At 40.4% G+C, this 15069-nt stretch overlaps 1 protein-coding gene across 1 annotated transcript; it reads right to left on the bottom strand.

Annotated features, from left to right (window-relative positions):
* Window positions 1-4273: 4273 nt before the first annotated feature.
* Window positions 4274-11460, bottom strand: SPAM1 (sperm adhesion molecule 1). The gene is made up of 3 exons (XM_032768834.2): window positions 10498-11460; window positions 8273-8362; window positions 4274-4933 (listed from the first exon to the last, which is right to left on the bottom strand). Exons 1-3 carry the CDS (start codon window positions 11458-11460, stop codon window positions 4274-4276), a joined length of 1713 nt encoding a protein of 570 aa, XP_032624725.2.
* Between the last annotated feature and the right edge of the window lie 3609 nt (window positions 11461-15069).

Raw genomic sequence — 15069 nt, forward strand, 5'->3', positions numbered from 1 at the left:
ATGTTTGTTTTTCAGGGCTAACACACGCAAGGCCTCACTGAATACTTACAAATGCATAGCTGGGAACCAGTACAGCTCACTTGTGTTAGCATCATCAAAATAGTTACTGATGTTCTGTTAAAAAGAATATTTGTTTAGTATTTAGACTTCATACAACGTGGGTAGGATGCTACATGTATTAATCTCATGATATAAAGTTATATTGAGTGTTTGCATTGTAAACCTCTGTAATTGTGTAACTCAAAAAATATGAACAGAAGCATTGATTAAGGTAAAATGCTTCTCCAGCACTCAAGATGACCCATGACATATTGTGTAGGATCAACGAACAGAGACTTTGTTCCCCTGATAGGGGAAACTGACTTTGTTCCCCTGATAGGGGAAACTGATTCTTTGATGTTGTCTGGATTCTGAGGGCTAGCTCAGTGGTTTGAGCATTGACCTACTAAACCCAGGGTTATAAGCTCAGCCCTTGAGGGTTCCATTTAGGGAACTGGGGTAAAAAAATCTGTCTGGGGCTTGGTCCTGCTTGGAGCAGGGGGTTGTACTAGATGACCTCCTGAGGTCCCTTCCAACCCTGGTATTCTAGGAAGGGCAAGGATTCTTAAACATAAGCATAGAGATCCCCAGGCTGCTTGGCATGGGTTAGCCTTGAAAAAAACATTCAATCCTGATAGATGTGTCAGCTCTTGGAACCACAGACTGAACTCATGTGTGTATACATTGTCTACTTTAACCTGTAAATAACTCATTTATTTTTCCTAGTTAATAAATGATTAGTTTATTACAGGATTGGCTACCAGTGTTGTCTTTGGTGTGAGATCTAAGGTACAAACTGATCTGAGGTGAGTGACTCGTCTCTTGGGACTGGGAGCAACCTGACTGCTTTTGTGTGGGTGTATGTGGGGTTTTTTTGTTTTTTTTTTTGGGGGGGGGGCGGTTAAATAATCTAAAGGACCATATATCGAGTCCAACTTCCCTGGGTGACAAGATACACTGGAATGTCTAATGAGACTGTCTGTTATTCCATTATAAGACTATTGTAGTACTCCAGGAGCTCACCTTTGTTACTGGGTTAATGAAATCTAATTACGGAACATACAATCAGTTTGGGGTATCTGCCCTACTTCTTGAGTCTGCCCGGAGTTTGACACTCTTGGTCATGAGCCACTTCAAACAGTGTGACACCAATATCCAGTGAATGAGGGACCTGGCAATACCCATGTAATTTTTACACCTTTTAAAAGAAAAAAAAAAAAGTAATCACAGGTGCTGCTTTTCACAGCTTGAAGCAGTATGTAGGAGACAGGAATCTTTCTTTTCACATTGGCTTTCGAATGTGAGATCAGATTTCAAAATGGTGTTTCCATGCATATTCAAGTTTGTTTATGCAATCATCTCTTGAGCAATTTTTGTCCTCCATCACTTCAGTCACTATCAAAGATAAGAATTCACACAGGTAAATCCCCTAGCTATGTGCAAAACAAGTGAAAATAGGCTTTGTGCCTATACATTCTATTTTTATGCATTAGTGAGTGCTGACTGCATGTACAATGTTGCACATGCACAAATACTTGCTAGGTTGAGACCCATTTGAAAATGTTGCCCATGGACTGTGTTCCATCTCTAGCTATGCTGTTACACCAATAGGAAAAAAGATGAGGGGTGTGTGTGTGTAAGTATATCAATTCCCAAAAGATAAAGTTAGGAGGTTTTTCCTAATATCTAACCTAAATCTCTCTTGCTGAAGATTAAGCCCATTACTTCTTGTCCTACTTTCAATGAACAAGGAGAACAATTGATCATCGTCCTCTTTGTAACAGCCTATAACATATCTGAAGACTGTTACCAGGTCCCTCAGTCTTCTTTTCTCAGGACTAAACCTACCTTAAAGTTTTTTTTAACCTTTCTAAACTTTTTTATCATCTTTGTGGCTGTTGTCTGGAGTGACTTTCTCCTATTTGTCCACATCTTTCCTAAAGTGTGGGGCCCAAAACTGGACATAACACACCAGCTGAGGTGCCACCAGTGCTGAGCAGAACAATTATCTCCCGCGTGTGACATACAACACTCCTGTTAATACCTCAGCCCAGCTACTGCATCACATTGTTGGCTCATGTTCAATTTGTGATCCACTATGATCCCAAGATCCTTTTCTGCAGTTCTGTTGCCTAGCCGGTTATTCCACATTGTGTAGCTGTGCATTTGATTTTTTCCCTCCTAAGTATAGTACTTTGCACTTGTCTTTATTGAATTTCATTTTGTTGGTTTCAGACCAATTCTCCAGGTCATTTTGAATTCTAATCTTCTCCTCCAAAATGCCTGCAATCCCTCCCAGCTTGGTTTCATCCATACGTTTTATAAGCATACCCTTCACTCCATTATCAAAGTCATTAATGAAAATGTTAAACTATCCCCTGTACTGGACCAAGACCGATTCCTGCTGATCCCACTAGATACATCCTCCCAGTTTGACAGTGACCCATAGATAACTGCTCTTTGAGTACGGTTTTTCAATTAGTTGTGCACCTACTTTATAGTAACTTAATCTAGACTACATTTCCCTAGTTTGCCTATGAGGCACTGTATCAAAAACCTTACTAAAAATCAAGATAAATCATATCTACTTGCCCCCTATCCACTAGGCCAATAAACCTATCAAAGAAGGAAATTAGATTGATTTGGAATGATTGTTCTTGACAAATCCATGTTGGGTATATGGCGCCACACTGCCCCAAACATGTGGCTATGGACATAGAGTGCAATTAAGCCCCGAGGTTGTCATTTGCTGATGTGATCAGCACTCCTAGCTGCAACTGATGGAAGCTGTGCTTTGAGTGTATCAAATGTTATATAATGCTAAGGATTCTGAAAATTCAGGTCCTAGGCAGATCATATCTGACACACAAAGTTAGTGGATAATTTTGACCTTAACCTATGGCCCTCAGCTCCCCCTGTGTAAAATGGGGATAATAGCATTAGACCTGTTGTGAAAATCACTCAGGTACCATAGTGATGAGCACCATAGTGAAGCCCAAGATGACAAGATTTTTTTCTTCAGAGCAGGGTTTGAATAATGTGGAGTAAATAGGGCCTAGAGCTACACATGGAACGAGTATAAAACAAAATATTGAATAGCTGCTTGTTCATTGAGCACCATCCTCTCTGAATGAATGAGTCAGAGTTTCTATGGAAAAAAACAGTATGATCATATACCATAATGCACACGCATAGGAGGAGTGAATTAAGGTTGTATAGGCACCCTTAGTGCTGGCATTCCTTAACTTTTGAGTGCTGAATTTTGCAACCTTAATGTTCTTTGAACATAGTTTTGTGTTTAATATTCTATAAGCTAATGATTTAAGTTATGTCTATGCTACCACTTTTGTCAGCAAAACTTATGTCACTCAGGGGTGTGAATATTCCACCCCCCTGAACAACATAAGTTATCCTGGCATAGTGCTAGTGTGCACAGCTTCTGCCACTCACAGATCCCAGTAGCTTCTTCAATCCCTCCTCCAGATGATGGGAGTTTAGCTCATTCAGTGAAAGAACAGAAATACCCCATGACTTTTGTGACCACTCATACCTAGCCAATACAGATCAAATTTAGAATATTGAATATTAGATACTTCAGGTGAATTGTTTGTAATCATTCCATAGAGCATAATTAATAACTTTTTTTAAAAAAGTCTTTGAATATATTTAAAAAAGGGATATATTGTAAAGTCCTTGTAGATGTTCTAAAAGCAAAAATTGGCTACAAATTATTTCCTCAGCTCTAAAGTTAATCCAGGTATTTGTAGGAACTAGTATTTATATTCACACTGGATGAAAATTCATCCCATAAAGAGGACAAGCACCAAGTCTAAGTACTACTCAAGACACACTTGGAATCAGTTTGAAGTGAATTTCACACATGTATTTTAACACATAAAATATTCTATTACAAATAGCTCCCTCACCCATATAAAATTTTATTTTTCAAATATAAAAATTAGTTACAAAATGTTCATTTTTTTTATTATTCTGTTACACAAAGATATGGCCAGCATTTCTCTGGCACAAATAGTAGTTTTTAGAACTAAACTGAAAAGCTGATGTACAGTTTAAGGCACTGAAAATGGGACCGATTCAGTTAAATCCACAGAAATCACAGCTACTTATCTCCTTTAAAGAATGGTCCCTTTGTGGGAATAAAAACTCCAGAATGCTGAACACATCCTTGAAGAAAGAAAGAATGAAAATGGCATTCTTTCGTCAATTGAGCCATTTAGATTAGGTATCTCAAAATTAGAATTAAACAAACCACATCCAATATCTTCATCTCATCAGAAGATGAACCACTGAAGCTATGAGTATTGGTTATCTTTAAATCACCACTACCGTTAGTTGGGGCATTGATGTGTCCTGCAGTAGATACATTGAATGTGTTATTCCAAATAGTTTGCTGAAAACCTCCTGTTGCATTATGTGCAGGTAATGTTATGTTTCTCTGTGGGGTAGATGAAAATATACTCGTGCTAGAAGAGGCTCTGCCCCCAGAGGCTTCTACATTAGAAAGTGAATTTAAAGATACTTGAACACAAATATCTTCTGAAATGCAGGCATTGATGTAGTGGATGTCATTTATATCAACACTAGGTTCACAATTGTAGCCTGCATAACAGCGGCAATAAAATTTTTCTATAAATTGCTGCAGATCCTGAAATGATGGCTGCCCTTGTATGAAATATTTCCCATTCCTTGACATCTGAATGACAAAATTCTCTGGGTTCAGATGAAGATAGTCACTGGAGTTCCAGTTCTTTCGTGCACATGCACCAGAGTCATGGCATAATATCTGACTACAGATTTTGGCTGCCATCGTTACATTGATGATGTAAGGGTTCAGAGTGTGCCTAAGGTAGCTGTCCAGAGTCCTGCAAGTGTTCTGTGAAAAGAAAATCATATTAAAAAAGTTTAGTATACAAATTCAGTATGAAAATGGTTGTCACTTCAATAACAACATTGTTGTAGCTAATTATCAGTGTTTCTCTTGAAGAATTGCAAATGAGACAGTCAGTTATCATTGGCTGTTAGAAGCAAGTACACTTATTAAGTTGTTATACAGTGCAATAATTATGGCAAAATTATGCTAGGTAGATGCTGGAGATTTTATTAAAATCATTCAAATATCAGAAAGAAGAGGAATTAAGACTTTCATTTTATCTATGTAAGGTTAGCCTGTAGGTTTTTTTGAGTCAGATGTGTTTAATGAAGTTATAAGAGAGATCAAAATTCCTTTTATTTTGAGGGGATCCTGAAGAATTTTAGGTCTTCACAAATGATCATTTTTTCTAATTATTATCCCCATGTAAGTCTTAATTTTTTCCACTGAGCTGACTATCCATCAGCTGCAGAAGGTAGGGGTTTTTAAGCCTCAAACTGAACACTCCAAGGGCTCTGCCTTTGGAATGGAAAAAGTTCTGGGAACTTCTTCATATTGAGGAATATCTTCAAAATATGCCTCATTGACTGAGAAATTCTTGTGTAATTGGCACAGGTTTCCTGTTTGCTTGGCATGGTTTCATAATTAGAGGCGGGGGGGTATGCATGTTGCTTTTTGGTATGTTTTGTTTCTGAGGCTATATCTATACTGGGCATTTGCCCTGATTAGACACCAAACACCTAGTATACACAGGCACAGCAACTATTTGCACTAGTGCAGTTTACCCCGGGGTAAGCTGTATCAGTACATATCACAGCTGATAGCAGTTAGTTTACCCTGTCTGCCTTAGGGTTTGTACTGATGCAGCTACATCAATGGCTGCCCACCAATGGCTAAAATCAGGACAATTACCCAGTGTAGAAAGAGCCTAAGAGAATTCTCTGCATTTTTCCCTTTTTCCACCCGTTATGTTGAAAAGGGTATGTCTTGGACCTAACAAAGGCTAAGATGAAACATTTATTTACTATTCAAACATTAAAGAGTTAAGTGTGGTCTGGGATTCCACAGCAAGTAACAGCCTCCACTAAAAAACTCTTTATAACTCATTTATTAAAGATACAGAAAAAGAATGGGAAATAGTTAAAGCATTTGAGCATTTGAAATGTGAAGTATTGAATAAGACTTCCATTTTAACGATAACCCTTCCCTTTAGCTGGAAACAATCTTTTATAGGAGACAGCTCTGTCTGACAGCCTTTTAGATGGTGCTAACTGGTCTTCTGGGGAAAACAGAAGTTTGTTTGGATGGTCTGGAGCTGTTGTTGAAATTGAACCCCATTTTCTTAAAGATAAAACAAGGCAAACACATGAAAGAGGAGAGGACAGAATAGTAAAGATGGAAGCTGTTTCTTCTATTTTAGGTGCTGATTTGTACTTGCGGCCTCGCTGCTGGAGAAGCACAGGCACATTTCATTATCAGCCACTCTGAGACCTGGCGAACCCGTAGCTGTCTGTTTAAGGCATTGTTTTAAGCTGTTTCTCTGGTCACAGGCTCACAGCTATGTTACGCAAGATAAGAGTTGTCTTGGCTGGCTCATCCACGCTCTTTATTTTTAGACAGAAGGCAAAAGGAGTGAGCTAGGAAAGAGAAGAAACAAGGCAGGGAAGGAAAACGACACACAAGGGAGGGCGTGACACCAGGAACCAAAATCTCATGTTCCAGGCCTTGTTTACGATTTAGTCAAAGCTGGTAGAGATGGCAATGTCATCTGATTCCCTCTCTCTCTTGTCTGGTCTGGTCAGGATGTCTTTCAGGATTAGGATGATGTAGGCCCAGTGGTGTTAGTGTGGATCCCAACCAGGAGACAGTGGGAGTGACAGCCAAGATGGTGAACCTTTCTTCTTCCAGTCCATGCATCCTTCCCACTCCCATTTGGTGAAGCCCAGATAAACATTGTCCATGGTGGTCACCTCATCTCAGTAACATTTGCCAATTAAAATACATTTTGTGATTTCAACTATAGATATTTCCTCTCATTTCTAGAATCTCTCCATTTTTATCACTTATGTCATGCCAACCTGTGACCTTTCTGGGAGTTTTGAAGACTCCTTATTATAGTTCTTTTAATTCAAGCAATCCAGTTTGTATCTGTCTATTTTTAACTTTTATGTAACAGGCTGTGTTGTTCTTGGACGATTTAGAGTACAGGCCTTTGAACAACACAACCCACCATCCTTGCACTTTTCGGAAGAGCTGCAGGACTTTACTGTTACTATTCTGTCAGTTAGTCTATGTCACTTATATTGATTGCAGTGGCACCCAAAGTGACCTGTGTAGACAAATGTTACAAGCTGTATATGCAACGTTGTCAATGTAAATTCTGTCATAATTGCGTGCACAAATTAGATGCAAATGATATTCATATGAAAACCAAGCATGTACAAATGGAGTCTATGTTCAAATCTTTTGAAAATTCAGTCTTTAGTGAACTATGAATATTTATGTGGGCATGCTTTCTGCTCAGGGGACACCAACAGTGCTGGACAGTTCCAATTCCTTCCTTTTAGGAGACTGTGGGTGGGGGTGAAAGTACAATAACCACACAAATAATATTTTATATGGACTGACTTGACTGTATACAAATGGGCTAATTCAAAAGATTTATTCCAACATCCTTAGAACAGTGTTTCTCAAACTGTGGCTGATCTTCCTAAAGTAAATGAAGGGGAAAAAAGATTTTCTCCCCTCTTTTTGCCATGCATCTTTCTCATATAGGATTCAGTCAAAGTATTATCATTCACTGCATAGGAAACATAGAACAGGCTAATAGTGAAATGTAACAGGCTACCACCTCTTAATGTTTAAAATATTTTTCCTAAATCTACCATTTAAAAAACAATAATCCATGAGAATGATCATAAAAACAGTTGCTCCTGAATATTTTTCTGTGCCTTAGGATGGAATGCTATGAAGAAATATCAGAACTCCTAAACTGACCAAACAAGTGACAACCTGCCTGCAGCTAACATAGCAGCTTGTCTAGTCACTAATCCCTAAGGGCATGTATCAGATTGAAATCTAAGTACTAACACTGATATAAAAAGACTTCTGGAGGGATGATGTTTTATTTAAGTATAGTGGCAGATCATGCCAACAAGCCTGAAAAGGTGTTTGCTTTCTTCTCAGAGAAGAAACTGGGTCTTCTGAAAACTGCTTAGTCATTATTTAAAGTAGAAATTCTGAGAGGAGTAAATAAATAATAATAAATACCTTACACTTTCCATCTCTAAGGAAAAATAATGTATTGTTCTTTTAAAAATGAATGTAATTAATCTGACATACCACACTCAATGTTAAATTCAGGTCTCCCCAGATTACAATTCCAGACACCCCTAATGCAGCAGATTCTCCAATGGTATTTACAAGATCATCCTGAAAGCAAACATGCAAGGATGAATAATAAAATAAGTATGCTTCAGTAATACATAGTACATACAATAAGTTATATAACCAGGATAATCACCTTGAAAGTGGTAAATAATTAACCATTACACCGACACTCTGCTCTCAGTTATGCTGGTGGATTCTGGAACAGAGTTGAGCAGATGATGCCAAGCCATGTTGCCACCTAACACCCTTTTGAGTGTGTCTTATGATCAGAGAACTAAGACTCAAATTGAGCCCCTACAAGTTCATGACACACACTGGCACTTCTCCAACCTGATCACCATTTTGTCCCATCCCCTTCTCCCCTCTTATCAGCTCTTTTGGCTAATCAGAGTTGGTGGTCCAAATTCAAAAGTGCTGCCTGAGGCTGGGGCATGAAAGACCTCGTTCAGGGCAATGCGTCACCTAACTTTGGCCAGCAGGGGAAGTCAAAGCAGAAAAGGAGCAGGAGGAAGAGTCAACCCCTTTGGGACCCTCTGCCTTCAGGAAAGGGAGACACGGTGTTCCTGGGCTTTACACATAGAGTATTTAAAATATTTGTTTATATATTGTTCAGTCAGGTTTAATCCCAGGTAACCTCACTGGCTGCAGTGGAGTTTCTCCAGATTTACAAAATTATACTGTATAAATGAGAGCAGAATTTGTTCATCATGCTTGAGATTGACCTATAAAGGCAACACTCAGTGGACTTGTGTCATTTTTGCCTCTTTATGGTGTATACAAAAAGTTTGTGTGTTAATTCTTCTTATTTTTTCACATTAGAAATTCTGACCCTGCTCCAGGCATAGGGTAACCAGAAGTCCGGATTTTATAGGGACAGTCCCAATATTTGGGTCTTTGTCTTACATAGGCACCTATTACTCCACACCCTCTGTCCCAATTTTTCACACTTGCTGTCTTCTCATCTTATCCAGGCAAGCAAGTTCCATGATAGTAGGAGAACTAGTGAAATGGTGACATCGCAAGAGCCCAGAGAACAAAAGATGAGCAACAGGGTGGAGGGGTTTACTGTTAAACAAGAAAACTAAAGTGTTTTTGTTTGTTTGTTTTTTATTAACACCTAATCAACAATGGGTATTTAACATTTTAGAGAAAGGTAGCTTCTCTTAAAGATTTGAGAAACTTGCCTCTTCAGTTACAGAGTTAGATCTCACAATAGACATCCCTGAGATCTCTAAGGTCCTCTAACACAATGGTTCTTAACCAGGGGTACATGTAACCCAGAGAGTATGCAGAGGTCTTCCAGGGGTTACTTCAACTCATCTAGATATCTGCTTAGTTTTACAACAGGCTACATAAAAACAATAGTAAAGTCAGTACAAACTAAAATTTCATAGAATGACTTGTTTATACCGCTCTATACTATACACTGAAATGATTAAATACATATTAAAGTACAATATTTATATTCCAATTGATTTATTTTATAAATATATGGTAAAAATGAGAAAGAAAGCAAATGTTCAGTACTAGTGTGCTGTGACACTTTTTTTTATTTTTGTCTGATTTTTATAAGCAAACAGTTTTTAAGTGAGGTGAAATTTTGGGATACGCAAGACAAATCAGACTCCCGCAAGGAGTACAGTAGTCTGGAAAGGTGGAGAGCCACTGCTCTAACAAAACCAGGGCAGACCACACTTCATATTCCTAATACTTCTTGAGGTAAAACTCAACAGAAACATCTTTTTTAAAAGTAATCTTGTTCATACTTTCTTTATACATCATTTTAAAAAAAATTGTCCCTAGTCCAATTTTTAATAGCCTCTAACTAGTCAGCTTGGAACAACAGCTAATTCATATTTTCCCTCAATTAACCTCCTACAATATTCTTTCCACTTTCATAGCATTTCACTACTTGTTGGATACAGTACCACTCATAAGGTACTGGGAGGAAGTTTGGAAGAATTCAACCCTTTTGGCTTGGCTGAATTTAATTGCTGAATAAACTTAAGTTTTATGACTCTGTCTGTACACTTCCATTTCCACACAATTTCATTTACTTGTCAAGTAAACATCCAACCCTCTATGGGATACTTTAATCATCTTGGAAATGCTTTGTGCCTATGCATTTAGTATGCCTTACATTACAAATATTTAAGAGCTAGCCAAGCCTCACTCACCTGAGAGAGATATTCCTGATTGAAATCTGTGAATACTGGACGTGTATATACAAAAATGGGAAGTGGACAGGTGGAATTTGAAACATTAGAAACTCTTATGGTTTCTTGAACTCTATTACGAACAAAGAGTGGTGCATTTTTCGAAGATCTCAAGGCCGTTTCCAGATAGACAGATGGGTAAAGTGCTGTGCTTTCCTCCCACAACCAATTAAGCTCATTATTTCTTGCTATTTCAATATCTAAACAGCTTCCTGTATAATTGTGGGGATTTTGCTTGTAATCATAGTTATAGCAGTCAGGGTAAAGGTAATATCCCCACAAATGATTCGGCTTCATTGATATTCCCAGTTTTAAAGATTGCAACATAAGTGATTTTGCTGCAGCTTCAAATTCCATTTTGGCTAAAGTCCTGGTTTGGGTTTCTGATAGGCTTAAATCTTTTTGCTGAACAAACTCAACAGACACCTGTCTGTAAATGTCTTTCGATTTCCAGTTACGTATCCACAGTGGCCTCCAGTTTTCCCAGTCGATGACAGCCAAGCCAACCTGTTCATCTGAAGGCATGAAAAAATTAATGTCATCTCTGGCTTTCTTTAAATGATGCTCCATGGAACAGAGTTGGGGGATCCCACCATTAAATGTCTCACCTGTGTTCTCATCTATGTAAGGATAATTGCCAAGCCTCTTAGCATAGAATATAGTAATACTCTGCTCAGTGGATGTCTTTAGTGTGCTTCCTACCAAGTGGAAGAGTCTCATATCCAGCTGCACTCGAGTCTTCTCAGTGCAAACCTCTGTAGGAGCATTCCAGATGGAGAGGAAAGGAGAATTGGAGATGAGAGGACGGGCTCTTATATGCAAAGATGAGCAGCAAGTAACTAGAATAATGATGAACACCAGCCAGGGTGTTCTGTTAGAGGCAACAAAGCTACCAAAGCTTTGGACTTGCCTTAGGGTTTCCATTTCAGTTAGTGAATGGCTCAGTATGTACAATGGCATAAGCTGTTTGTGATCAAGCTGCAAATAAATGCTCCAAAGGTGCTCACAGCCATGGTAGTCAGTCAAAGTCTTTAGTAAAATAATATATTTCTTCAAATAGAGTATACATTCAGCAATATTCCTTAAGGGTAAAAGATGTGTTGTTTATCTCATGTTCTTTATTGCACATTCAAGGAAGCTTCCCAATAGTTGCCCAACCTAATGCAGAAAAAGAGACTGAAGCCATTATAATATCCAGTGGGATGTTTTTTAAGAGTATCCTTAAAACATAAATAGACATAGTTTGTAGCTATGAAAATACTGCCATTTTTCAGTGAGCAGAGACTACTCCTCCTGAGTGAAAAACCAGCAATAAAATACTTAGAGAAGATATAAGATGGTCAAGGAAGTGGTTTCTAATGGTCAGAGCATGGAACAAAGTTGGTACCCCATCTTACTTCTGATTCTGCCAGCAACTCAAGTATGTGACTTTGAACAAAGTCACATAAGCACTTGGTGCCTCTACATATTCAATAATAATCTGGGTATAATATTATTTACCTACCTCACAAGGTTGTTCTGAAGCTATTAATTTTACAAAGCACTTTGCGATCTCCAGATGAAAGATGCTCCGTACATGCAACTGTTACGATCATGTCCTTGCTCTAGTACAAAATGTGGGCGCTATTTTCTTGTTTCTTGTCTCATTCCTATTGCTTGCCTGTTTTAATGCAATATACTGTACCCCTGTTGCATCATAAGCACTATGATATAGTAGCTCTGTTTGTCTTCCACTTCTGAATCCAGTAATCATGCCTGCATGCCTATCAGTTAAGCTTTGCATTTTCATAATTTATGCTGTTGTGAAAATCCTTCCTGCTAAATTATTTTTGCCAAAACAATATGGTAATTGTATTAGCAAGTGACTTGCAGTAGGAAAGATATCACAATACAGAATCCATCAAAATAAAGCTTGTGATCTGTGGGCTTGATTATGCCCAGATCTATGTGGATTAGCAACGCTACTTCTCCTGACCTAGCGGCACACAACGAGAGCATATGACTTCCCTAGTGCGGGTTCCCTTGGCATTGCTAGCCTTCCCAAATGCGTGGGAAGAAGGTGGACCATTGCCCTGCGTCACTCCTCTACACAGGCTAGAAAAGCAAACTCTGTGCAAGGCAGGAATGAGTGTACACTGCACCCTTGGAAAGCATGCTATAGTGGCCATGCTCTTAAGAGCTCAAAGATGCATTATGTGTGAGCCAGGCCCAATGACTTTAGGGCTCACCATTCCTGCTGAGGAAGGGCCATGGGCATCAGGTTTGTTTAGTTTTTGGTGGTGCTCAGCCAGAACAGGTCCAAACAAAGCTGTCCCATCCATAGGATGGATCTGTGCAACTGCCCTAGGCCCCATGCTTCGGGGGACATGGGTTCCAGGGCAGTCTGGGGGATTAGTGGGGGGCCGAGCACCAGCAGCAGCGAGCAATTTGGCCCCAGCCTGCCCTGCCAGCTCCTGGCATTGCTTAGGGGAGGGGGTGGAAGCCAGAAAGAGGCAGGGTGGGGATGTAAGCTTGGGGGAAGGAGTGGAATAGGGGGAAGAGGTGGAGCAGGGGCGGGAAGAGGCAGAATAAGGGTGGGAAGCAGTGGAGTGGAGTGGGCTGGGGCAGGGTTGCTTGCTGCTACTGTTGCCAAGCCCCCCACTAACCCTCCAGGTCTCCCTGAACCCTGTGTCCCACAGAAGTGCAGAGCCCCCCAAAAGCGCAGGGCCTGGGGCAATTGTCCCAGTCTTTCCTATAGATGGGATGGCTCTGAAAATATCAGCCCAAATATTGGTGAAGCTGGGCCCACATTCTTGAATATTGGTGGAGCATGGGCACCATGGGCCCATATAATTTGCCGCCTATGGGCAGGGCGCCTCCTCACCATAGCTAAACACTTTACTTGAAAAGAAGTGTGAAGCAATAAGCAGTGTGATGGGGTAGTCTGCCCTTTAAGGGCAGGACTGCCTGTGGGTCAGTCCTCCTCATCATACGTCATGGCCTGTAAGACTATTGGGTGGTCTGATACACAAGACCTGAGGAGATATGGGGAGAGAGGTAAAGGGTCCTGGGAAGAGTAGCAGTTAGAAGAAATCCTGTTACTGTGTCTTTAGGGGCCTTGGACCTGGAGCCTTGAAGAGAGGGTGGGGTAGGGCCCTGTTTTTCACCCAGCCAGTAAGGAATGAGCTGGGAGAAGGGGCCAGCATAAATGCTGCCTCCTCTTTCATAGTAGGTCAGAAACCCGTAGAAACTACAGAGAGCAATAAGGCTCCTGTAAGGCCCTGAGTTAGCAGGGAGAAGACAGCAGTAGGAGAAATTCTGCTTGCTGAACCCTCCCAGCCTCACGGTGGATGGACTGAGTGGTAAAAGGGCCCAGCTGAAGGAGAAGCTGGTTATAGCCCTGCCACTGGCCTGAACTACAGCTCAACTACATAGAGGAGCACTGTGGGAAACGCCTGCTTAAATAATGGAAACCATAAGGGCAGTTTGAAAGATAGGCTGGCATGTGACAGAGAAGCTGAGGAGGCTTAGCTGTGTCAGGTTCTGCCTTTGGGGCTGAATAAACTGAACACCTTAAGGGGTACTTTTCAATATACAAGCCTCATGGGACTTATTAAAACCCCTCACTCTGTGAAACCAAGGCAAAGACACAATGGCGGCACTTTACTGGGCCACCAAGGCCTCAGAGGGGTGCTCCAGGGGTGAGGGTCCCTGCTGTATTCATATATGGGTTTATAATGTGGACTATGTTCAGATCTAAAGAGCCCAGTTCTTAGTCTGCAATAGCTCATCTGCACTGCTTTGTCTGTACAAACGGGTTATAAAACCCAGTTTAAATACCCCCTGAATATTTTCCCAGTGTAGAGGAAGACCAGGTGTTTTAGAGCCAGCACAGTCTGAGCTCCAAGCATAGGGGATGTGGCTAGGCAAAATGGGGTATGAGTGAAGCACTGTGGCCAGAATAGCTCCTTGGGGCTTTGGGCAGCCATGTGGAATTAAGAGTAAATTGGAAGCTACCCTCAGTCATATGAGGGGCCAAATCAGTCCTGAGCCAGCTCTAAGATCAGGGGAACACTAAAGTAAAGCTACTTTTACCCCTCTCTTCCTTTGGTCGTGAGCCGAGTACAGCTCAGCAAGACCCAAAAACTGGGCCCCCATGTTGCTTTTCACAGACTCTTTCCAATCATTTAAACAAGTGCAGTGTGCATTCCTACCCCTCTTGTGCCTGATCAGCTCTGCTGGCTTCTATAGATGGGTTTGCATCATTGTGTTTTCCTCACCTGTCCCCTTTGAGAAGGCGAATGATGCCACTGCTAGCCTCATGCACTGGCCATGCTCCTCAACCACATTGTGCCTCGACCCACCATAATCTTACCCTAAGTTAATATCCATCCTTTTCTTGCACTCATTAATACCACCTGATTCCACTAGAACCTTCAATAGATTCAATTCCCAGTGACTCTACAAGAGAAGTCAGTCTAAATATCAGAAAAAACTCTGTCCTTTCTTTGCTTAAGTTAAAAATCAGAACTACCTGTCATGCCCTCTCTTCCT

This window comes from Chelonoidis abingdonii, chromosome 1 (assembly GCF_003597395.2).
Source record: "Chelonoidis abingdonii isolate Lonesome George chromosome 1, CheloAbing_2.0, whole genome shotgun sequence".
Classification (NCBI taxonomy): Eukaryota; Metazoa; Chordata; order Testudines; family Testudinidae; genus Chelonoidis; species Chelonoidis abingdonii.

Coding starts and splice junctions, on each gene's coding strand:
- SPAM1 (XM_032768834.2), bottom strand. CDS start 11,460: ATGGAAACCCTAAGGCAAGTCCAAAGCTTTGGTAGCTTTGTTGCCTCT. Junction 8,363..10,497: donor ATCAGGAATATCTCTCTCAG/GTGAGTGAGGCT, acceptor GTTTGCTTTCAG/GATGATCTTGTAAATACCAT. Junction 4,934..8,272: donor TGAATTTAACATTGAGTGTG/GTATGTCAGATT, acceptor TTCTTTTCACAG/AACACTTGCAGGACTCTGGA.